This window comes from Brachyistius frenatus, unplaced genomic scaffold (genome assembly GCF_029030835.1).
Source record: "Brachyistius frenatus isolate BFR_SWC_R1_liver_20210118 unplaced genomic scaffold, ASM2903083v1 Contig_20, whole genome shotgun sequence".
NCBI lineage: Eukaryota > Metazoa > Chordata > Actinopteri > Embiotocidae > Brachyistius > Brachyistius frenatus.
This window is the reverse complement of record NW_027210619.1, coordinates 1,562,135-1,588,446: the sequence shown is the minus strand read 5'-3', so window position 1 is coordinate 1,588,446 and position 26,312 is coordinate 1,562,135. Positions and strand designations below refer to the sequence as shown.

General features: G+C 42.9%; 1 protein-coding gene across 3 annotated transcripts in view; it reads left to right on the top strand.

Annotated features, from left to right (window-relative positions):
- Positions 1-26,312, top strand: part of LOC138619367 (glutamate receptor ionotropic, NMDA 2D) — a 51,446-nt gene that overhangs the window by 3,851 nt on the left and 21,283 nt on the right. For 2 of the 3 annotated variants that reach the window (XM_069695766.1, XM_069695767.1), the window contains exons 2-7: positions 12,863-13,202; positions 13,521-13,727; positions 14,791-15,057; positions 18,132-18,460; positions 19,675-19,789; positions 26,060-26,265. In XM_069695766.1, coding sequence (XP_069551867.1) covers positions 12,915-13,202; positions 13,521-13,727; positions 14,791-15,057; positions 18,132-18,460; positions 19,675-19,789; positions 26,060-26,265 — 1,412 coding nt within the window. In that variant the 5' untranslated portion in view covers positions 12,863-12,914. The remainder of the gene's footprint in view (positions 1-12,862; positions 13,203-13,520; positions 13,728-14,790; positions 15,058-18,131; positions 18,461-19,674; positions 19,790-26,059; positions 26,266-26,312) is intronic. The other variant, XM_069695768.1, reaches the window with a different exon arrangement.

Below are 26,312 nucleotides of genomic sequence, written 5' to 3'. Positions count from 1 at the left end.
CTGCTGGAGGAAATGCAATTGCAGCTTTCAGTCTTTATAAATTTAGTTATTTAGCATAAAGTATGTTACATTTTTGCAACAATCTATATCAAAACAAAAATGAATATGCTGTAGAAACGTCCTGTAGAAATTACTTTAACATCAGCTGAACTGTATCTTTTCAGTACAGTACCAGCTGCTGTGGTTTGGCAACCCTGAGGTGTTGCCCTCAGCCCAGTTACACCCCGACTCTGGACCAGGACTTGCAAAGATGGTCAAACACATCCTGTGTAGAGAATGAGAGGAAGTCTCATAGCAAACAGGTGGATATAGATAGACAGATGGATAGGCTGGCAGACAGACAGACACACTGATAAACAAAATCACACAGACAGGTATGAATGCACACAACACTGAGGGACAATTTAGCGTGCAGTCCTTGCACACGGTTGCTATCAAACAGGTGTGCACGTACGCACACACACACACACACACACACACACACACACACACACACACACACACACACACACACACACACACACACACACACACACACACACACACACACCTGAGCCAAAGCCCTGCGGCTTGTTTTGGGAATACAAGTCTGGAGGCAGCTAGCAGGCACACAGCTTCACATGGCTGCATGCAATACACAGTCACACAAACTCTCCAAAAGTACATTCAGGGAGAGACCCATGGGTATGCAGTCAGACACACACACACACACACACACACACACACACACACACACACACACACACACACACACACACACACACACACACACACACACACACACACACACACACAGCATGAGCATACCCCAAAATACACACTCAATGAATACTGGCTCACACACACACACACACACACGCACGCACGCACACACACACACACACACACACACACACACACACACACACACACACAGCATGCACGCACACACTCAATGAATACTGGCTCACACACACACACACGCACGCACGCACGCACGCACGCACGCACACACACACACACACACACACACCGATAAGAGAGGACCTTGGTACCTTGCTCATGGGATGCACACTCTTATATACTGTACTGAATATATACATTTGTGTGCACACCACATAGACAAGCACACACTCACACACATGCGCGCTCATACACACAAAGAGGAGCTGAAGATGAAGAAAAGAAATGAAACAGGATGGAGAGATGTGCAGGAATGTTTTGCGTGGTGCAGCGTTTTGCAGCAGTGTGGTGTGGTCCTTCATCATGATGGATGGGGCAGGAAATGACAGCATAAGTGGTTATTAAAAAGAGGAAATGGGAGCATTTATAAAAAACTACGTTAGCCTGTGTCTGCGGCCCATGTCGCATGTCATCCCGGGCTGTTGTGTCATGCCTCCTGATCTGTGAGACTTCCCTGCGCTGCATGCGGGGCGAGCTTTGTTAAAACCCGATGTCATTCTCCTCTCAAAGACCCCAGCAGCTGGCATTTATAGCAGGCTTTGTGCTGGGGGTGACTGTGCCGGATTTACTCGTTGCAGGTACCAGGTGCAAAGTTGAACCTGTTTTATTGCCTTATCGCTTTATATAAAAATAGCTTTGCTCTATTTTCTTTCAAGTTCGAATGTGAAATTCCTTCATAAACAGGTGCCAACTGTACAGCTGTTACAAATGCAAATATGCGCGTTTGCACCTGAATGAAATTTGCACAGCGTGTTATTTACAGTATGACACAAAGGGGAGGAAGAGGGAACGTCAGCGCAGAAAGGGAAGAAAGCCTGTGATGAAGATAGTTTGATGTTGCTGGACTTGTTTTAATGTGCTTCATCTCTGCATGTAAATAGCTCCAGCTTCTAAAACTGGCCTTTTGATTCGAGACGGTCTTACAGATCCTCTGCTGGTTATTGACACCGAAAAGAACGAAATGTACAATATGTTCGGATGCAGTCTGACTCAGGGTTGCGATTAATCTGTGCTCAATTCAGTTTGTGAGTTTTCATCATTCAAATTGGATATTTTTTCACCGTGAAGCCTCCTTAAGTCTATCTCCTGAAAGGTGATTAGGAGTGAATGCCCTCTTTTCAATTATGTAATAGCAATTCCAATCTAATTTTTCATGAGCCAAGCGACCCCCACCTTCATCTGGTGCTGATCAGACTCATCAGTTTGATTGTTATGTGATCTGTCCAGTGTTAACTGTGGCCTATCCTCTTTCAGAGGATGCAGCTTTGGGAAATAAAGATACTCATTCACACATTTTGCACCGAGCAGTGATGGGAAATAGAAAGGAGATCAATCGTTGGCACTGGATGCTCTGTGTCATCTATAACCAAATATTTAGTCAGCTGTTTATAGCAGCTCACATCACAGAGCTGTCCGCAGTTGTGTTACTTTGTGAGGATGAATGACTTTTTTGTAAATACATAGATGTGTGCATAAGCATTCATGTTGCATCTTGCTAATGCATGTTGTTGGCCTTTTGTATGATTTCAGAGTTTATAATGTTGAGACGTCACTCGTGTGTTGGTGTACTACTAATGCTTTAGTCATGCCATATTGATAGAGTGGGAAAGTGGGTAAACCTCGAGTTATTCCAATATATTCCGAGATATTTAATCACATCAGATGAATCACTAAAGCCAAAATATTTTGTGTGGTATACATAGGACTGTCATGACCATGAAATTACAGTTGGCAATTAACTGTTGCACAAATAATTGAAATTAATGATTTCATTGCCGTTTCTGTTTTTATCCCACTATTATCATCTCAGCCTAATCAACCATTGGCCATGTAAAAATACATAGCACCATTGACTGCATCTTATTTGCTGCAAATTTTAAAAGTAATTTCTCTTATCAGACTCTCGTGGTGTTTGGCTTTACAAGTAAATCCATGATGTTAATGTCAATAGATGCTTATCAAAATGTGGTTGGTTGATTATTAGAAGTTAAGCACCTCAAGGTAAACAATTGGTGGCACTCTTGTACCATTAATATCACAGCAGAAGAAGGGGGCACAACAAGATGATGTCTCTAAAAAAAAAAAGAAGCTGAAATCAAACCTCAAATAGCGTAAAATGACGTGGAAATAGAGCTGAACATATGATGCTTCTGTTAGTTTCATCCATCTGTTTCTATACAGATGAATGGAAACTTTCCTAACGATTATGCAAAATGATTGCGGCCATCTGAAATAATTGTGACATGCCAGGTTATACACAGATTTAGCGCTTCGTTGACATGTAAATAAGATGCTCATTTTTAATAATCTGAATCAATTAGTAACATATGTTTCTATTTAGATGTAACTGTCGGTGATTATGGTTTTACAGTCATTTTGCCACTTGTGTTGTTCTTTTATCCAAACAACAAATTCTGTCTATCAGAAATGTCAGATATCTCATTACATGAAGCATTTTTTCGTCTTTGCTCCTCCTAATAATGTTGCGTACAAACTACCAAAAAAGAGCTGTGGCCATCTCAGACAACTCGGACTACTGAACACCTCTCTGATGAGAGACTGCAGCTTTATGTCGACATTTGATAAACAGGAGAAAAACACATTTTATACGTATCTGTTGCTGTGAAACAAATATCACACGATTAGTGAGCTCTTAGATTTGACTATGTGAAGACTACACAGTGGGATTCTGACATTCTTCACTAACCTCACACTACCTCTTATGCTTGAGAATCATTTTTGGCTCCACAGAAAAACATTCACTGGGCTCAATCCTGAAAATTCCTCTCCCCCGTTGGGCTTCTGTCTGCTTGGGAGCACATTTCCTGAGCCAAAGTGATCCACCAACGTTTATAGGATAGGCTGACAGAAGTGTTTCTAACACCTTTGGTTATGAGCGGGGGCAGAGCCAGATGTGCTGTGAACGCAGCTCAAACCTGCACCCAACATTGTTGTGTAGCGTTGGAATTTAAGCAGACAGAATCCGACTTGACTTCAGCAACATGTGGCACCTTCTACTGAATGTGACTAGCTTAATGTTTTTCTCGCTTAAAATTTTCTTTGTGTATCTGTGTAAGTGTGACAGACGAGCCTTACACATTCATCCATATGTGTAAAGTGTCTAAATGCACACCTGCTTGCGTGACTGTGTTTGCATGCACCTGCCTGTGTGTGACCTTGTATAAAGGTGCAGTAGTTATCAGTGAAAGTTTCCCACACCGGTTTAATCTGTTTATCCTCAGAATAAGATTGTGAATCATTACTATGCAGAGCTAGGTGCTTTTTTCTGCTGAGAGTCTCGAGTAGCTTCCCAGTTCGTAGTTGTTACAGAATGTTTCACCTCACAGGTCCTGAAGGGCTGCAGTGTTGGCTGCTTTTCATCTTGCTCTTTTAATTAGTGACTGATTTAGATCTGGCTAGGTGATCCCAGTGTCTGGCCAATCAATGAGGGAATTAATGGAAGCTGTGGTGCAAGCAGAGCAACAGTGTGGCTTTGCGACTACTGGCTCAGGTTGGGATGGGAAAGTAATCCATTTAATGCTATTGTTAAAAAACAGAGTATTTGTTCTGTGCCTTAACTTGATTCCCCTAAACTCTGAATATTCCGCGGCTTATTTCTACCGCCTCATAGCATCTGCTGAGAATCTTTCATCCAATTTGTTCCTGATTTCAATCTCAATGCTTGTTAAAAAAAAAAAAAAAAAAAAAAAACAGCCAAGCATTTCATTCAGGAGTGTACAGTATGTTATGTAAATGCACAGCAGGAATGCATTTTTATTCTTCAATGATTGAGGTGCATTGATAACGCTCTGATAGTGAAGCTTTTTTTTCTGCAAAACACAAAGCCCTCAGAGTTTCATGATGCCTGTAAAAGGTTGAGCAGTGAGAAATGATTCCTTTTAAAAGAAAAACATAATAAGATAATCCCCCAGGCCCTACGTTATGAGGACCTCTTTGCAGAGGATTGGTGAAAAAAAAAAAGCAACTACAGAAAACAATTTATATGTACATTACAACCAGTAAATTATATGATATCAGAGTCAAAGTAGGAACAGAGGGGCAGTCCAGAGAGCAGCGCTCGCAGTCCTCTGCTCCCCGTTGTATTAGATGTCAGGTGTCGAGGTGGAAAAATGAAATATTCCTGCTCCTTCGCCAGCCTTAAAGTAAGCACTTATATTAAACAGGATTGGCAGTAGGCATACAAACTATACAGTCTCTTTACAAAGCAATTTTTATTCATTCAAATCAAGTTAGTAGAGGCCAGTTAGGCTTATTGAAATAATGTCCCGTACTCTGCTATACGAATTCCGGATCCAAGATCCCCAGACACTGGCCTTTCCACATGAAAGCATATGACCTTACTGATATTTATGTCTGAACACCCATGAGGGTAGTAAACCATTTGTAGCTGATGTTTTCTGAATGGATGTGTTTGTGTGCGAGTGTGAGGGAGAGAAGATAAAATAGAGACAGTGCTGAAATATATCGGTGCATCATTCATACACAAATTGATTTTGTTTATGCAGTATGTATAACTCAAAGCGTAGCATGTGTGAGCTTGCAATGTCCTGAGGATTAAGTGAATGACAGGGAGTTGAAAGATAACACACATACACACACAGTGTTGTGTTTTCATCACTTCAGAAGACATAACATTGACATATATTCATTTCCTGCAGACACACTGTGACCCTAAAGATAACTACTACTTGCTAAACCATAACTCTTAATCTAAGCCTTAAGGCTGGGAGATTCATGATATTACGGCTTGCTTTTTGTCCCCAAAAGACAGTATTCAATATGACAATTTATAGACTTATTTCTGTAGGACTGAGCACTGAACTTCGATACTTTTATGGCATCGACTGAATTTCTTAGACACTTTCTTGTATTAGAAAATGTCTTGCCATTCGGTACCAACTTTCTATACCTAGACTACATCCACACTCACTAGGTTTTCATTTTAAAACAACTTTTGCTACATTTTGGTAACAGTAAATCTAATCAGCCTCAGTTTGCCACAGCATTTACCGTATGGAGCTTCTCCTTACGGAGCCTGTCAACGTAAATATAAACCCTCGATTTCAACTGAAATCAATTTTACTCGTATTCTTTTTAAACACATTTTTGGCCACATACCTGTCTGAGTTCTGTGCGCTGCAGTAACGTTAGGCTTCTCCACGTGCAGCAAGCTAACAAGCATCTACTGAGAACACATGAGATGTTTAGTGAACATTGTACTGTCTCGTGATAGCTTTCATTTGAGAAGTTTATGGGACATCGTTGTACCCACAGAAAATAAACTGGGTTACACTCTCCCACTCTAACTGCATGAAAATGAAGGATTTGTAGCGTAAAATGTGTCATTTAATTTTATGAAATTGGTATCGATAAAAATACAAAAATAAAGTGAAAGTGTCGGTAGCAGTACCAATATCCAAATTCTTTTAACGATACCCAGCCCTATTAATTTCCCCACAACCTAACTAATATAAGTACACACCCATTAACACACACATACAGAGTAAAAACTTTCAACATGCTTAGGCTTTACTACAAAGAAAACTGAAACATGTGACAGGCCTTTAATTTCATCAGGTGATTTTTTTTTTCTCTTGTGTTACTTCAGTTCATTTTTAAGCATTACTTTAATTACTAGGCACATGCAGGGTTATAATAAAGTAAAAATTAAACACATTCTCCACTTATGTAATTATACACTCTAGGCTGCATGTTGTGAGTTCAGATGAGATGTGGATAATATCAAATATTTCAGTGGTAATCATCCGTAATGGATGTGATTCCCAGTCACTGCTTTTTGTGTGTGGTGTGCCATAAACCACAGTTGGTGAGGTAAAGGCATTTTACTTTTTGTTAAAAAATGAGGTCAGAGAATTGTTAGTGCAATACTGTGGCAGGGTACGGGGTCAGCTTCATCTCATTTCCATCAATCCATAGAGGCAAGAAAGACAAGGAGTGTCCTCCCACTCAAGTAATGAAAGTTATCCCCTAAATGTACAAAAGTGAAGTCCAATTAATTGACACTGTCTCTTGGCAGACGAGTTTAATCCGAACCCATAAAACAAAATACATGTTGTATTCAAGGCAAGATACTCTGAACCGCAGAGTGAGGCGCATGTTGTACGAGCATGTGGAAATTAAAGGGGCTCGAAAATGTCAGTATATAACACCGTTTTGCTGTGAAAAAACATCAAAGTGCGATGTCAAGGTGACTGTTTCATTTTGTTCTCGCAAAAGGTTAAAAAAAATGAAAAGGACACATGGAGACTACCTGCTTGAAACAAATATTTGACATGAAGAACCAGCTGAGATTTTAACTACTCCTCCCCAATAACATTAGAAATTGTGTAGATAATTTCATATATGATATGCAAGTATTTTTATCGCCTGTGGTGGTAGATACAATAGAAGGAAGGCCGTGAGGTGCCATCGTGTTGTTTTATTTTAACTTTCTATTTATTTGTTAAACAGGCACATCTTCTGATATCTTTTTGCCTTTCTGCTTTTGGTCTTAAATTTGTAAATCACAATTTATTTCCCAACCTCTGTCGCAGCTAGCCCCTTGAATTTAACTGATCCACATAAAAAAATTGTGGCATGATAGAAGCAACCAGCTCTAATCTGGTTATCAGCCTGTGGCATGTGTAATTTGAAAATGTTGTGTCGCATTTCCCTGTGAGGACCCGGTGTCACAAGGGTTTTATGGATGGCTCCATCGTTTGTCATTTGAATGGCTTATGATAGCCACCGCTATCAAGTCTTAGGGAGGCAGCAGTGGCGGCAGCAGCAGTCGGCTTTACTACTGCTGTTTACAGCCATGCAGTGGAAACACACACTGTACTGTACGCCCTGCTGCTGCACGCTGCTGCGCTGCTCTCCGATCACTCTGCACACTATGCACAATGGGAACAAGAGCCGCTCGCCTGCCTGATGGCTCTTCTACTCGACAGGGATCAAAGAGAGAAAGAGAGTGATAGGGAGAGAGAGAGAGAGAGAGAAATGAGAGAGAGGAAGCAAGTTAAGGAGGGAGGGGAGGAAGTAGAGAGTGAAAGAAGTGCAGGACAAAGACCTGTGTGGAGGGAAAGAATGGGGGAGGGCTGGAGGAAAACATGCAAGGAGTTATGGAAGCAGAGTTAGTGAAAGTTAGTGAGAGTGAGCTGATAGAGTGACTGAATGAATGAATGGATGAGAGGATGAATGAACAAGTAAAACACAAATGGAAGTGACTTACTGAGACAGACTGAGTGAGAGAGTGTGTCTGCAAGTGTGCCCGTGTGTGTGTGTGTGCCCGTGTGTGTGTGTGTGTGTGTGTGTGTGTGTGTGTGTGTGTGTGTGTGTGTGTGTGTGTGTGTGTGTGTGTGTGTGTGTGTGTGTGTGTGTGTGTGTGTGTTGAGTGTGTGAGCGGTTGGATGAGTGGATGAACAAGTGCAGCAGGACACAGAGAGAGAGAGAGTGAGATTGGGAAAAGGGAGAATGGGAGGGAGAGAGGATCTGTTCCGTCAGAGAGGACACACTCCAGTAGCTGTGATTGAAGTATGGGCCAATTAACACGAGGAGCATTGAGCTCCAGCTGCACTCTTCTCTTCATTCCTCCACTTCTACACACTGCCATATTACCCCACACAACACACACATTGATACGCTCACATATATGCACACTGTAGGAGCCACACTGCGCTGGCACTTTATCTTATCTTTTAGTATAGCTCTGGACCAAAGAAAAGTATACAGGCTACATATAGCCGTTTTCTCGAGCACACTGTGGTGTTCAATGTGGACAAATGAAAAAGAGATAAATTAAGACTTTGTCTTTTTAACTGAGGCACTTACAGTGAGACGCTGCAATTTCTTCTAATAGCATACAGTAGACTGTATATCAGACTGCATACATTTCAGATGTTTTGTGTTGGCTGTGGAAAATGGCCAGGGCTGATTCACTGCTGCTCGTGCCATAGGCAGCAGGGAGCAGGTCCATTACTCTGCATGACAGCATGGAATGAAGCAGCAGAGCCTGGATGTGGGCTAAACACAACTCTGAGCACCGCACTTCCGCTACTCCACACTCTAGACTCCGCAGACTCCTTCCCCGGTCACATTTCCCTAGCAGATCCGATGCACCACGAGCCCTGGCACACCGCCTCCATCGGAGTTCAGTGTAAAAGGGGCTCATAGAACCGTGGAAGCCAGCAACAGACTGACTCCTACCCGAGCGATTCCCTCATCTCCCGGGACTCACTCTTGCACAGCCACCGCAGGCGCTCGCTGCAGCTTGAGCATGTACAGAAAAGGGGGGAAGTGATGTGAAGCTCTAAAACATTGTGATTGTTTCCCTGCCATCACACTGACACAGAGAATCGATTTCATTTTGTGTTTAGAGGTTATACAAGTTCTCGGTCTCTTTGGTGGTTGCAGGAACAATACAGGCCCCGTTGTTTCCGTCTATAGAGGGATATACCTTCAAAGTAGTTGATTTACCTTTAGTGACACAGGGCTGCAAACCTGTTTTAATATTTCTCAGACCGGTAAAATAGTTCTTGCATAAGCTGCACATACACCAGTCATTAATTCTCCTACATAATAATTTGGATACACTGTGAGCACATTATGCAGTGTAAATCAAATGTTTAAGCAGAGATAAGATAGGATGTGTTTTGATTGTGAAGCAGTGGCTGGCATATTTTGGAAGGGAAAGAGGAGACTGACTTGCCCGAATGTTTTCTCTCTCATCTTCTTGATTAGCTGTCTCTGTCAGCCTAAGAATTTTGCTGCTCTTAAGTACTCGGTAAATATTCCTGAAGGTGTTTTTAGTTTGCTTCCTACAGTCACTGACATGTACGCTGGCTTCTGTGGTGCAGTAAATGCCACTTTCTTTGTTTAAAGAGCCAAACTAAACAGGCTCAGCAGAAAAATAATTATACTGTACATACAGTAAGCTGCTTATTACAGTGATGGACAAATTGAGAGATCAACACAGCACAATACAAATTGTTTTTCGTGGAAGTGCTGATATAATGATTTAGACAGCACGTGATGATTGAAGGTATGCGCACCATGGTGGATTCAAAGTTTCAACATCTATAAAACTCATTAAAGAAAGCGCCGTTACTAGATTTGAAAGGTTTTCAAATTTTCCAACTTTGTTTTGTTTTTTTCTTTCAAGAGAAGAATACATTATAATATTTATCATACCGGTGAATATTAGCCAAACAAGATCCTGGCAGTTCTCCTAATAAGGCGCATAGGTTCGAGAAATGACTGCTCACACTTCAATACCTGATTCCTTACCTCGAGTCCTGCTCCAGAAAAACAAAAATCTATCCACCTTTTGACTAATTGATCCCAAATAAAACATTGCCTGGGTTGTAGGCAGTCCCTGGCCAAATATATCTGCAGTATACAAGACTGAATTAGAAGAGGCTCCAAAGACCAGAGAGGATCATTTTTAAAGCTGGAAGAGGAAAACAAAATATACAAAAATGCGAACATTTGCATTTTAACAAAAGATTCATTGATGGTGGCAAATCAAATGAAACCGTAATCTCCCATTCCCTCTCTCCCACTCTTCTTCTCCTTGTATGTGTTCAATGCAAGTCCCCCCCTCACTGCACGCTTTTTATGATTCAGTTTGCAGAATTTCACACTTTGGACCACATAATGAACCCTATAGTAAGATATATTTAGACGAGGATTTGATTATAATTTAGTTGTACTTTGCTTTATTTGCAGCATGCCTCAGTGAGACGTCACAGTTGCACGTTTGATAACAGGCAGAGCACACTGAAGGAGAAAGTGGATTCTGTATGTAGTAATACCCCGTTCACACTTCCAGTGGTGGAATGGCACACACTGGTTGAGCAGTGCAACGTAAACACCTCCTGAGAGCGAAATACAGCGACAGGCCCTAACACTGAATGGCTCAGAGCTCAGCACCGTAGAATACATCTCCACCAAATGATATGATGTGCTCTATTCCTGCAGCTTCGTCTCTGGCTCTCTCATTTTCTCTCTCCCTGTCCTCTTCATTCTACCCTGCCACATCTTCCTCGCCTTAAAAAAGACAAAACAAAACAACAAAGCCCTGTTTTTTTCTCCCGCTCCACTTCATTATTACTCTCCTTTTCCCTCTCTCCTACTAACAAGTCTGTCTCTCCCTATCTCTCCACACCTCCATCTCTTTTTCTTACCCGTATCCATCCACCTCCCTCATTCGCCCTCTCATTCCACTGCTCTCTCTTCTTTTTTAGTTTTTTTGTCCCCCCCCTCCCCCACCACCACCAGGCACACATGCACACAGAGACACACACAGCCCTGTCACTCAAAACAGGTTGTTTGGCACTATATTTGTTTAGGCCAAACACGTATACACATCCCAGTAATCAATATTTCTTTTCCTGTTGCCCTCCCAACATATTTTACTCCTCCTTCAGCCTTCCCACCCGACTTTATCCTCTCTTTTTCCTCTCGTCCCCTACTCCCCCCCCTCCCCCCAGCCTTCCTCTCAGTCAGTCCATCAAAATCATATGCCCTGTATTTACAATAGTTTTCATTCCTATTAATTTCGCAGCTCTCTATTGTGGTCGCTCACTAGCTTTCATTCCACCAGTCACTTTTTTCCCCCATCCACCCCTCTCCTTTTCTTCGCCGCCTTCTCCTCTATCCAAAAGACTGATCAGGGTCAAAGAATCGGTAGACTGTGACACGGAAAGGAGAGTTGAATGAAGACAGAGCGAAAAACATAGAGAGGAGGAAAGAGGGAAATAGAGGCGCAGAGAGGCAGAGTGACTTTAGCGGGAATATTATGTCGGCAGGCCCCTGTTAATCAATGCAATTGTGTTTGGTACCTGAAGCCATGAAAATTGGGAGAAGAGATGGGGTATATGAAAAGACAGAGCACGAGACAGAGAGAGAGCGGGGAGAAAGTGAGAAGGAGATGGAGAAAGGGAGGGAGGGCAGTTGGCACCAGAAGTAAATTGAAAATGATGTGCTCTGTTTTTGTGTGTGTGTGTGTGTGTGTGTGTGTGTGTGTGTGTGTGTGTGTGTGTGTGTGTGTGTGTGTGTGTGTGTGTGTGTGTGTGTGTGTGTGTGTGTGTGCTCGCGCGTGGATCACATATTAACCCTGCTATCTCCCAGGTAGTCATTATCTTTCCGTGTGGTTGTTTGTGGGAAAGTGTGCGCGCATGTTTGTGCGCACTGCATTAACCCTCATATCTCTCTATCATTAGGCTGCTCTACGGGCACAGTGCAGCCACCAATTTATCTTGTGAATGTTTTTGTATATTCAAACACTTGCACACGCGTGTGTGTGTCTGTGTGTGGATGCGGCTGTGTGAGGGCGAGTGTGTTTACAGTGATCTTAATTGTTGTTATCATTCATGCAGCACAATAACCACCTCCACCCCCATCTTTGTCTCTGTCTGCTATTAACTCTCTCTCCCTCTCACCCCCCTTTCCTCTAACAGCCAGTTTCTATTTTTCCTCATATTGTTCCTTCTCAGCCTGCAGCCTAAATAGCACCCATTTCATCTTCTCTCTGTCTTGCTTTCTTTTCCGTCCCTCCACTGTTTTGATCCTTTCTGCACTCCTCGTCCAGTATTTTCTCCAGCCAACCCTAACTTTTATTTGTTATGCAATCATGCATGTCTGCCATCTCTGATCAGTTTCTGTCTTTCTTGCCCCTTCTCTCTGTCTACTCTGCCTCGCTCTGTGTCTTCCTTGCTTCCTCCTTCTGCTCTCCTTCTTTATTCTGTCTGATTTGATTTAGTGTCCTCTGTACTGGACATTATTGAAAACACCAGAGTCTAACTTAATCTCTTCTTCTCTCACTTTTCTTCTTCTTCTTCTTCTTCTTCTTCTTCTTCACTTTCTCTTTTTTCCTCCTTGCTGTCTCTCTTTCTTTCAGGCTCCCTCTCTTAGTGCGATATATATCTGCCTCCCCCCCTCGGCAGGTTGCCATGGTCGCCATACCTACTCTCTCTCTCCTATTGGTCCTGGCAGAGTGGGCAGGTCTGGTGGACGCCTCCCCCCACCTCCTGCTCCGGCCGAGCCCGCGGGAGCGTGATGCAGGGGCCATGATGAACTTCAACATCGCCGTGATCCACGCCGGTGCAACAGTGCAGGCGGAGGCGGCGGTGGCGGGGCCTGGTGGAAGGGTGCTCTACCCTGGCTTTGGCCGGGTTTACGGCTCCCTGGGGGAGAGCGTGGTCACCCAGTGGGGCTCTGCTAACGTCATCTGGCTACAGGTTAGATACTGTCTCCTCTAGTGCTCACTCAGCTATACTTGAAGGAAAGGAACAACAATGTTCATCCATTATTCATACACACTCATTATTTGAGCTGAATGGGCAGCACATTGCTGCTGTGTGTAGGCCCTGCTGAATGAGCAGGCGTCTGGCTCTGCTCTTTGACCACGGCTTGCATTGTTAGTCAAACATGTCATGCATACTACACACACCTTCCAGATGAATAACACAAAGTCAAGACACACTGCCCTAGTTGGTCAACTCTATCTCTATTTGTCTCTTTGTTGTCTCTTGTTCATTCCGCCCTTCTTATCCCAGGTGAATGACAGTAGTCCGAAGACAGTGCTGTCCCAGCTGTGTGAGCTGCTGGCGGCGCGGCCCCTGCAGGGTCTGGTATATGAAGAGGAGAGGCCCCCTCGCACAGCCTGGGGTCCTTTGGCCCCCATGCTGGAGTTTGTCTCTGCGCAAACAGGACTGCCCATAGTGGCTGTAGGAGGGGGAGCGGGGCTGGGGAGGATGCCACAGGTAGGAGGTGGGAGGTTGGGATTGGGGTGGGAGAGTGAAGAGGAGATGTTTGCAGCTGTATGTGTGTGTGTGTGTGTGTGTGTGTGTGTGTGTGTGTGTGTGTGTGTGTGTGTGTGTGTGTGTGTGTGTGTGTGTGTGTGTGTGTGTAAGACAAAGTGAGGAGAGATTCAGAAGAACACAAGAGGTCTGGATATGTGATTGTATATCTCCAAATGTGAGGACTAGCACATGAAATAATGTTATTTAGGTGTATGCTGTATACTGAAGCAGCCTGGATTGGCATGGCTATTAATGGAGTATCAGGAGAGAGCTGCTTTCATTGCCGTAACAACTTACAATGCCGGGCATCCTCTGTGTGAAGAAAAGGTTTGGGGAAGTGCCGGTGGGATGGAGGGGAAGCTGAAGGTCAGGGTCACTGATCTGCAGAAACTCTGCAGTGTTTGATCTGTAAATGGCACCAACTGGGGCTGTCGCTCTGCCTGTGATGTTCCTGGGAGGGAGGCAATGGGCAGACATGGATGTGTATATGAGTGAGTAAGGGCACGCGAGTGTACACTGTACATTTTTGTGTGATGTGATTTTGTATGCATCAGAGCAAACTAGTGCAACATTTCATCACCAGACAGGGAAAAAGACACAAAAAGCATTGCTTTTGTGTTTACAAATAACTGCTTTAACCATTTACTCTTGAGGAATTAAATTGTAGGACTTTGATGAACTTCCTTTGAAGATGTACCCTCGCCTAGTCCTCCACCCCTCCTACCCTGTGAACAGACACTTTAGAAACACTCCCTTCTGGACGTCATAGGAGAATTCGTGCAACAATCCAAGCTGTTTCGGCCCTGCGGCTGCGCGAATGCTGCTGCTCCATAAAAACTTCAAGCCCCGTGATGCCTCTATGTTGTGCATAAAGATGGGGGCAGACCAGAGCATTGTAGTTCTTTGTAGTGAAAATGTTGTTTGTTACTTCCTCACTGTACTGCAGCTGCAGTTTAGACACACAAGAGAGTGGAATTTACAGTGAGATTTTTAACGACATCTGCTGCTCTCTTCCCCAAATTAGGAATCAGGTTCCATCTTTCTCCAGTTCAGCTCCTCCACTGCACTCCAGTTAGAGGTCATCTTCGAGGTGCTGGAGGAGTACGATTGGACCGCGTTTTCTGTGGTGTCCACACGTCACCATGGTTACCAGGACTTCCTGTCCGTGGTGGAGGGCCTTACAGACGGCTCGTTCATCGGCTGGGAGAAGAAGAGCGTGGTGATCCTGAACGTGACCGACGACCCTGGGGGGGCACGCACGCGCAGGCTGCTCAAGGAGAACGAGGCGCAGGTGAGACAGGGGGGAGGGAGGGGGCAGAGGGGGAGGAAAGGGGAGGAAGTGCTGCGATAATCATTGGGGGCCCCTTTTCTGACAGGTGGCTTCCCAGCTTTTTCCTTCCTTCTTCGTCTCTCCCTCTGTCCCTCTGTATCTCTCTCTCTCCCCTCTCTCCTCTATCCCTCTGTTCTTCTCTTCCCCTCCCATCTGCCGAGGCATAAAGATTTTAACAGTGCAACGAAAACCACGAGTCACTCTGACTGACACAGTGGCTGTCAGGTGGCGTTGTGTATGTTGTGGTGCTGAAGAAATTCAAAATTTAACACACAGTTTTCCCCTTGTTTCCCATTAAGAAACTTGAAGGTTAGAAAAACATCTTATTTGTGAGAGTAGTACACAGTCATCAGATTTTCTATTTTGCACTTAATGACCAATTCATGATTGCAATCAATATTCCAATCAATTGGAAATATTCTCGATGTCTTGTGAATTATTTTATACGAATTTCAGCCTGTCACACTTGGTATCTTTGAAAACTTTTGGATCTACAGTAGGTAAACATTGACATGCAACTACAGGTTGAAGGAGATGAGTAAGGCCTATAAACTACAATCTTTTAGCAGGATATCAGCGTATCTAATTCACGATTCCCTTACTCTCTTTACTTTTATTGCACTTCGTCTTTGTTACCTTGTCTTCATAAGACAGTAAATGAAGTCAAAACATATTCCTATACTTCAAACTAACATCCATTATCCAGAATGAATCGTGGTTTTGATTTTTTACTTCCGATGCGTTGTAAGCTTGCTCGTTTTCCCCTCCTTACTTCTGTCATACTTTCACTCCCACCTCATCTCGCTCTTGCTTTCCCTCTCAACTTGCCGTTTCCCCCCTGCACTCCTTCATTCATCATTGTTTTCACACCATAACCTCCTTGAATCCTCCTCTTTGACCCCACGATCCTCCTGTTCAATCTTTCACTCATGTCCGTGTTCTCATGCCTCCACCCCCCCCTCCTTTTCCTCCCGCGTTCCTTTGCCGAGAGACAAGCTCACTCTCCTCTGCTACTATGCTTTTCACCGCCGTCTTTGTATGGCTATCTTTCATTCCTTCAGTCCTATCGTCCATCCCTCTTGCTGCATGTCCTCCCGGCCACAGGCTCTCCTCTCCGTTGGCTCGGTTCAGTCTGGGTCTCAATGTCATCGCTAATGTCCCAGCATGGCCACTGCAGCTCTACGTGCGTGCGTGTGTGTGTGTGCAAGTGTGTGCATGTGTATTGGATTCCTTAGGCTCCACTCTGCTCGTGTCACTGTTAATATAACACACTGCCTGCAGCGGGTGGCCTATACCAAGAGCTTTCTTTTTAACCTTCTTGCTTTTCACTACAGTCCTCTTCTTTTAGCTTTTCTCTACTGCAGGGCTAATATGTGCTTGTGATTGCTTATTGATGCCATGTATGTTTGCATTACATGCTCTCTCTCGCCCTCTCTCTGCTACATTTATGGTAATTTCTTCTATGTTGTACTGTAGATGGCCTGATGCAGGTCTCTGGGTCAATTTCTACTCAGTTTCCTCTCTATCTTTTGTCACATTCTTCTTCCAGCTTCTGCCTTGTCAGTATTTGTTCTGCTCTCTCTCTCTCTCTCTGTTGTATGTTCCTCTCTTTCTCCATTTCCCATCTTTAGATATTGTGTGTCTGTTTATAACTCTGATTCTCTCCTTCCCTTCTCAATTCAGTCTCCCCCCTCTCTGTCTGTCACCCTCCTTCCCCCTCCGCCACTCTCATTCCCTGCCTAATTCACTGGAGGTTTATTGGCATACAGGCAGGATTGTTTTGCCAAGCCATTACAGTTCAAAATTCAATGAAGGCGCAATTCTCAAAATGTGCTTTCAGTCTGTTTCCCTGACTGCCCCCACCTCCTATTGCATGAAAGAGTTGTCTTCCTCTTTTTTGCCCTTCAATTCCCCTTTGTCTCTTTCCTTCACTCTGTCATATTTTTGTATATGTCCTTTATTCTAAATGCTCCTATATGCTTCTTTTTGGGTCTACGTCAGCATTAAAGCTCCCATCTTCCTCTTGTCAATCCCTTCCTTCTCTTTCCGTTTTCCCTCTAACCCCTTAAAACCCCCTTTGGTCAATTTCTACCCCTCCATCCCCCCACCTCCCTCCTCCCTCCACTCTCCCTCCTCATCTCTCCTTAGCTCAGCATTTGCAGCAGAGAGCTCATCCAGTGTCACTGCTGTGTTTCTATGTTGCCTTTCTCTCTCTTTAATGTTTTTTCATCAGTCTTTCTCCTCAGACTCACTCAGTCATCCCACCTCTTCTTTCACAAATTTCTCTCCAGGCCCTGATTTCACCAAAATATATCATTCATTGGTTTCCTTCACTACCCCCTCCTATCCGATCTTGTTTGCCCACTACTTCCCTCCGTCTGCTTATTTTTGCCCCTCATGTTCCCTGTTGTCTTCGGCTGTCTTCTCCGTGCTGCTTTTAATAACATGTGTCAGAGTTTAACCTCTTCCCCCTTGTTTTCCCTCAGGTGTGTTTGGTGTTTAACCATCACCCCCTCCCTTCTCCAGATTCCCTGCCTCTCCCTCACTATTTTTCTGCTCCTCCACTTATAGTTGTCTCATTTTCCCTTTCGTGTCTTACCCCTGTTTTCATTATTCATAGCTGTAACTTGTTTCATCAGGCTCAAGCTCATTAAGCACTGACCTTCATCGCCTCCTGCACCTCCTGGTTAGCACACATCCTAGGCAGCCATGCAGTCTTCCCCCTCTCTCTGGTGTGTCTGCTTCTTTCTTGAAGTCACACGCCCGACTTCGATAAACCTTATCACATCAGCTTACAGCTATCTCTCCTCTTACCTCTCCCAGAATCCTTGTTATTTGTCGATATGGCCTTTTCTATCCAACCCCCCCCTCCCGTTCAGGTGCACCTCTTCTCCAGCTCTATCTTTCTCCCCTTACTTCTCCCCCCTCTGTCTCTCTCCACGTCTCCCCTCTCCCCTCCTTATCTCACTAGTGTGTATGTGTGTGTGTGTCTCCCCTCGTCCCTGTTCCCTCCCTGCCTTCCTACTGTCCTCCAGGTACGTTTGCTTTACTGCTCCCAGGAGGAGGCTGAGCTGGTTTTCCGAGCAGCCTGGGCCGCCGGTCAGGCCGGAGCCTCGCACATGTGGTTTGCTGTGGGGCCAGCTCTCTCAGGTTTGGGCATGGAGAACCTGCCCCGGGCTTTATTTGCAGTGCGGCCCCAGGGCTGGAGGGACGAACCTCGCCGAAGGATTGCTCGGGGTGTGTCCGTGCTGACTCATGGGGCAGTGGCGATGCGCAAGGAATACGGAACCACGGGTGGGCCAAACTTTGTCACCAACTGCATGACGGATGCCAATCAGACCCAGAGACTGCGAGGCAGGATGAGGTGAGAGGGTGATAAGGGGAAAGAGGGAAGCTCTAAAGGAAGAAAGTGAGGAGCGAAGGAAGAGAAATATTAGGTTGGAGGGTAAGTACAAGGCAGCTGGCGGGCTCCAGAAGAAATATGTAAAATAGGAAGGAACATAAATAGAGATGGAATAAGGTGTATTCTAGGAAAGGGGGTTTGGTTGGTCGCCAGAATGAACTGGAAGATATATGGGTAGAGTTGGTAGATTCAGTGTCAGAGAGCAGGCACAGAGGGGATATCTGAATTTGGAGCTGGCTATCTTCCATGCAAAATAGATGTTGTTGGTGCGTGTAGTTGTGCGTTGGCGAAATTACCCCAGCATCTGTAGCAAGCGGACCATGTCTCATGTATATTAATGAGCTAGCTTTAATATATTCCTCGTAGGCTGTACAAACACACAGCAGTACATTCTAACAGGTAGCATAAGTGGTTCTGGTTATCATCTTGGTTCATTTTTAACATCAGTCATTCTCCCTCCTCCTCACACACATCACACGCAGTATTGTATAGAGAGACTACTCAAAGTTTGGTCACTGTGAAAATGAGACAAACATGTAATTAATTAGTTTATTTGCAGTAATTTTTGTAAATGATGTTCAGCACCAACAGTGTGGCAATTATTGGGAAATGATTAATGGATTCCTCTGCCTTGGTTTATAAACTATGTCCAGGAACAGAAGAGAAAGATGTTTTCATTTCCATTTTATTTGCACTGCTACCTGGTGTTCACTGTCTGCAACTACACGCTGCTGTTCCATCTCAAGCGTTCTGTCATGCAACAGAAAAAGCTTTCAGATTTTCTGTTTTGAAGCCAGCAAGATGACATAAGGAGACAATTAGAGGGTCTGTCCCATGTGATTATCAGACAAACTATAGAGCTCGCAGCCGATGCAGAGAGCAGCAGTTGTTTGACTTCAAAGATCCTGACAATTCTGTGTGTCTGATCATTTGTCTGTGCATTGGATTAACAGACAAGCCCTGACTGTCACCACAGAGCTACTGTTATTTAGTTTCAACTGGAAACAGAACAACGAAGGCGTTCTGTTACATGAAAATCAACCTTTAGATTTCTGTTTCTGTTCTCTCCCGTATCCTCTAAGAAAACTGTTAATTCATTTACTGATATTATGTGCTTTCTGTCACACACTTACTGTCTGCCTGTCTCCTTCTTCCTCCATCCAACAACAACGCAGGTATTTCAGCAACATCACGCTCGGCGGTCGAGACTACTCCTTCAATGGTGATGGTTACCTGTCCAACCCGTTCCTGGACGTCATCTCTTGGACACCTGGACGTGGGTGGGAAGATGTAAGGATCAGTTCTTTGAATCATGCACTGTGAGAGGAGAAAAGGCTTATATATTATTTTGTTTTTTGCATAAATTGTTTTTGTAAATGTTGAGATACCGGAGACACTCATTTTGTCCTCTGTGAAACTGAAAGAACAAGCGCTCCTAGCAGTTGAACCGAGAGCAGTTTTTTTTTTTTTTGCTGATTCAAGCAACATTTTAGGTCTTACTCTCTCTATGTGAGCTACAGAACCAGAGCAGCTACATGTTGCACTGGCCTCTGAAATAGGAATATAAACCTGACAGTGTAGACAAGCAGGTCACCTGGGCTCATGTTCATGTAAAGTTCACCACGGCTATCAGTGCCCAAGGCATAGGACAGAAGCCGGCTGCTGGCCATTTGACTGTGTTTTGTTTGGCCTGCTGTGCCTGTTAAGCTGCTGCTGCTGCTTCTCTGTATCTCTGATTTTTCCTACTTAAAGTACACTAATGCAGTAACACACTCACACACAAAAATCAAATTATTACAGTTGATATTTGATTAATCCTTTCAGTCACTCATTAAACAAAAATGACAAACATTAGAATTTTCTGCTTTTTTTGGTGTTACGTAATTGTACATTATAGCCTCTTGGTTATTGTGATGAATCAATTCATAAAAAATAATTAAAACTCACTACAAGATTAAAAGATAGATTCACACATACATTCACTTCATACAATACTCACATGGCCATATGTGCCTTCAAAGACAAATTGGCTACTGTGAACTGCCTCTCCATACATGTCGTGAAGTAACACTATCCTGGTGCATTTCCATGGCAAGACATGCAAGACAAAACCCACAGTCATTTTTTTTTTTTCACAATCCATTTTAAAGTTAAGGCGGAGATAATATGAGGCTTTATTAGTCCGAGTTATCCAAATCAAGTGGGTGCGTTCCAAAGTTACCGTCTCTTCAGTATGAAATTCCTTTTTTGTCTTGCCCTGAATGTGTTTCCTTGTTGAGATGCCGAATAGAGGGAGCGTAACACAAAGAGGAAATTTTGTACAAAATGACTGTAACTTTGGAAGATACCTACTTGATTTGCCCTGTGGTGACTTATGCTGTGATTTGTAACTATATTAGTAAAACTGATGTGAAGGTGTATTAACTCACATTAAGTTTTACATTAGCTCATATAGACTGGATTTTGGATTGCATTTCCACAAAGGTGGAGGACTGGGGATTTTGTCCCCTCTTTCTTATTTTGGAGTTGCACTGAGAAGAAATCACTTCAACAACCAGTACAGAGAGAGACAAATCGTTAAATATATACATGTATATTTATGGGATTGAGAAAGTTGTGTTTAGACAGACTTAAAAAAGTAATGTCCTCACACATTTCTTTCTTTGTGCATTTAATAGAAAGCAACATCCTGGTGTTGTTAAGATCAATAGTTGCTGATTTGTTTCTACTTTCTGAGTATGTTTTCAAGTGTTTGCTGTAAAATTTAGATTTAAATGGCGCTGAAGATTTCTTGGTGTCATCACCATCTGGTTGTGGACTCACAGTTATTTGGTGTGTCTGAGTGTCTTGTCTACATATTGTCAGTGTATGTGCATCCAGCAAGCACCGCTACCCTCGGCATGTCATGAATATTTTATAAAACTGTGGTTTGTTCAGAAATCCTTAATATGAAGTCTTGTCACCTGTTGGAGATGTTTTCCCTCTAATGCGCTGGGATTTTACCCATGTCAGTGTCAGAAGAGAGAGCGATGCTCATTTGCTCAGGCACACACCAGTCCCTCAATACCACCCAGTACATGCATAGAGACACACAACATCCTCAGAACATGCACTCTGCAGCGACACATAATCGCTCACTACTGCACAAATACAAATAGCGATGCACCCTCACAAGCACACATAAGCACAAATGCATACACTGGTGGTTCTCAGCCTCCTGCTGGTTTTAACAGCCCACCAGAGTCCAGTCACAGCGTGTTGTAACATGCTGACTTCTGCCATATCCCTCAAATCCCTTTCAATTAGAAGCTCCTGTGCTGGTCCTTCGACTATGTGCAAACCCGGGGTACGAAACCCGCCCACCCGCCCGCCCACACACACACACACACACACACACACACGCACGCTCAGAGTTTCCACACAGACATCCACATGTGTGCACACAAATGAGGGCACATACTTCATGCTTACACATATGCTGACACCCTTCTTGCATAAACCCTATCGCATGCATACACACACGTGCACAATGAGGATAAGACGCCTCTATCTGCCTATTATGCACATCCACGCTGTTGGCTCTCCCTGAATATTTAATGTTCTCTTTACAATGACTGCACCATTAGCTAGAGCCTGGGAGCACCCAGCTAAGCTTACTGAAACACTGCAGACTAGTACTGAAGGTTGTCCAGCATTAGCGCGGCTTGTTTCGGCTATGGAGACAGCACACAGAACTAGATGTTGCAGGATATTACAATAATTTAATGAAATTTTTTAAAGGCCACTCGCAGCTGCTGAGGAATAACATTTTACTATAAAGTGGCTCCCAGTCATCAAACTTTTGCTCCAAACCAGAATAATTTCTCTGCTCCCAAAATGTTCTTGGAAAAATGTCCAAGTTGGTAATTTTTTGCTGTTCTTTTTCTGATGTTTATCTTCGCTCCCTTCTGGGTATTTGTTTTATAGAGTAGTGTGTTCTCCTGTAAGCTCTGTCTGTTTCCTGTCTGGGTTCCCTGAAAGTGTTTTGATTGAATGTCTGTTGCGTAGCTGCGGTCGAAGTGCAGTCGAGATACTGTCATTGTTGCCACCGCCTCTTCCTCTCTGCCAGCGCTTGCATTACCCAGACAGGCAGGCTGCACAAAGCTGCCAAACTTTACTCTACTGGCCTGCTTAAGCACTCACATTCTTATTTATCTTTGTGTGTGTGTGTGTGTGTGTGTCTGTGTGTTTATGCATGTGCTTGTACAGTTTCCATGTGCACCTTCTTTTATGTCACCTCGGTTGCACTTGTCACGACACTTAGATGTCACTTTTATCAGGTGATAACACCAAGAAGTGTCAAGTGATGCTGCAAAAAGGCTTACAAAAAAAAGAAAAAAATTCTTCCTGGGTGTGGTTGTGCCTTGTGCTGCTTTCAAAAGTCTGAACGTCCCAGGCACCCAGGCACGAGCATCCAACACATCCAGACAGCATATAAACTATGCAAAGAGAAGGAGAAAGTAATGATACAGCTTGACAGAGGGACACTTGACGGACATTTTTAGGTCAACAGTGGACACTGAACAATGTGGCCTCACAGCATCACTAAGAACAGATGTTAAATATCACAATGAAATGAAAGTCTGTGTTGTGCACATGTATAAATGGCTCTAAAAGTGCACCAGACAGCAAACCACATAAAATGAAACCATAACTTAGGCCCCAGGCTATTCAATGTCATAGAGGTTAAAGCTGTGAAAGTTTTCTGCTTGCCACAGTCACAGTAACTCCCTCCATAAAGCCCTCTGTCCATCTACGGTATGAGTTAATTGCTTCATCATACTCAAATGACATTATGGAATTATGCCTGAATTCTTTTGAGCATTTTTATGCTTTTTTTGAACATTGACAGAGGAGATTGACTGGAAATGAGGGGTACGAGTGCAGAGGAATGACATGCAGTGAATGTGTGCCCCGCCCGGGAATGAAATTGGGGACTCGCTGCTCAGGGTTTATGCGGCCATGTTGTGTGCGCCCTAACCAGGCGGCTATCGGATTGTCCCATTATATGTAAATGATTATTATTTTGTTCAGTGTCAGATTTGACACTGATGTAAATTACTTGTACAAGCTTATCTGCATAACCACTTTAGCCGCATAAATCAGTGCAGCCTTTGCACATGCACAGATTTGTCAGGTAATTGCTCACGTCCCACACAACAATGAATATTTAGGTCCAGGTTGTTGCTCTAAGACGAGCTGTAAGTAGTACTTGAATGAAGCCTATGATATTCAGGTTTTTTTTTCGACTTGTCAGAGAGATGTTAATTTATTTCTCTTGTCATTTTGTGTTCACAGTTGGTGTTGCTATATTGTGTTGTTTTATATTGTGCAATTTATTTTTCTCCATCTGTGTAATAGAAGGGCTGTCAAAATGATGCAAGTCCATACAAACAATGGAAACAAATAAATTTAATGAACATCTTTGAAATTGTTGCAACAATCATCAAACATTATGAGGTTTGACAAACAGCACACACTGAAAGGCTTTCTCGGATTGCATTACAGCTTATAGGTGATCATGTTACTGTGTACATGACTCCGTAACTGTACAAATCACAGGTTAATTGTGTAATAGAGACTTTATCGCTTCATAAAAGCATGCATATTTATCAGTGGAAATTAAAGTGTTTTTAGGCAAAGATAAAAAAAAAACAATTTCAAGTCATTTAACAAAATATGAAAATGAACTCAAAGCTTTCACATGAAAAGATTATTTTTCTGTTCTTTATCTGATTTTTCCCACCACAAGTCGTCTTCAGACGTTAACAAAGCTCTTTGTTTAAGGACACATGTTGCAGCTCTACAGTCAATCCCTTCTCAAACTGTTGTAGCTCTCAAAAACTGCTGACTACAGTTGTGTTTGATCTTGATCAGATATTTCTGTTTTCAAATACATTAAAAGTAGCATGGGTCAATTTACTTGAAACATTTAGGTTCTCATTGAAAACGTTTGACATTAATTTACTAATTAGGGTGATACTTTTTGCATACTTTCTCATCCCAGATGCTTTTAAACAGCTCCAATGTATCCACACCAAGATGTCACATGTTGTGTATTTAATACTAATACTAATCTGCTGCTTGTATTATTTCACCACGCAGTTATAAAACAAGATTGTAAACTAAACAAACAATATTTCCTGAAGGGGAGGTTCGTCACACATACTCTTTTAAAAGGCAGGACATTCGAAAGTTTTGCGACAACTTGGTTGAAACTAAGAGGATAGGACACCTTAAAAAAAATAAAAAAATAAAAAAATAAATATATATATATATATATATTTTTTTTTTTATATATTTTTTTTTTATATACACATCAATAGACTTTCCCCGTCTCCACTTGATGAAAGCAACGCCAATGTTAACTCTCGTTTTGCTTTTATTTTGCAAAGAGTTTTAGCCATCGTTGTGTTTACTGTTCCATTCAATTTCATAAGACGTTAGAATACGCTATTTCTTCATCTTGAGACGCTGAACTGAGAATAGACTGGACGGCACTGATCCTCACTATCGCCTATTGATGTGCAGGGTGGTATTACGAGACGAGACACACTGGGGTTAGCTGGTTAGCATGCTTTCAGCAAACATCTGTGTAACGCAATACATAGATGTCTTTGATATAACTTAAAAACTGTTATTCCTTCACAGTATGTGGAAAAAAATTGTTAATTTTAGAATGTTTTAAATTAGAAATTGTACATATTGCCCCTTTGAATAATCATCTTATGGTTACACAAATATACCTGGTTTCAAGAGGCTCAGCTGGTGCTGTCTGCATCTACAGTTTAATACTGGTGCATTCATTTAGAATGGCAAACCTCTGTCATAGATGTCCAGTTAAAGTGTCTGGTCATTAATTTACACCATCTCCCAATATGAATCCAGAATCATTTTCAGTTGTTATGGCATTAATGGGAATGACTCGTGGATGCACTTATTAAAGTCTCCTCACACATCCTTCTACTCTGTATAGCTATCACACTTGGATCAGCCTCTCTACTGGATGCTTAGACACAACATTAATAACAACCCTTCCTTCGAACTGTCTTGCAAGACAGCCATAAAGAGAATCCCAAGGATGTAATGTTGGGATTGGTAACTGTTATTTTATTGAATGTCTAACTAACAGAACTAACCACTGCATTTCCTTTCAGAGATATTTTCAGACATTACTGGAGGACATTTTATCCTGCAAAAAGGCTAGTACAAGCCAAAATATTCTTTGGAAAACATTCTGTTTCCAAAAATGGTTACATGAACTGATTCTGTCATGCATTTGGAAAACCTTTGTTTTAAAAACTTGAAATGTAAGTCAAAGTGAGAAAATTTTGGGCACCTTTTTTCTACGATACAGATCTACAAGATCTTGACAGTGTGAATGTGGTTTGATTATGTTTTTGATGCTTTGTGTTCAGTACAGTAAAGATGACATGTTTATTTATCATTATAAACAAAGAAAAAAACAACTTATTTGTGTGCTCCACCTTTCTCTAATATTTCTCTCATGTGTTCCACTAGGTAGGCTGGTGGGAGAACGGCGTGCTCAGGCTTCGGTACCCTGCCTGGTCGCGCTACGGGCCATTCCTTAAACCACCTGATGATGCCCAGCACCTGCGAGTTGTCACTCTAGAAGAAAGGCCATTTGTCATTGTTGAGCTCGCTGATGCTGCATCCGGAACCTGCATCCGTGACTCGGTTCCCTGTAGACGACCCCTTAATGCCAGGTTTGAATGCTTTGTGTGAAAGAGAAATTTAGCTTTGAACTGATGTG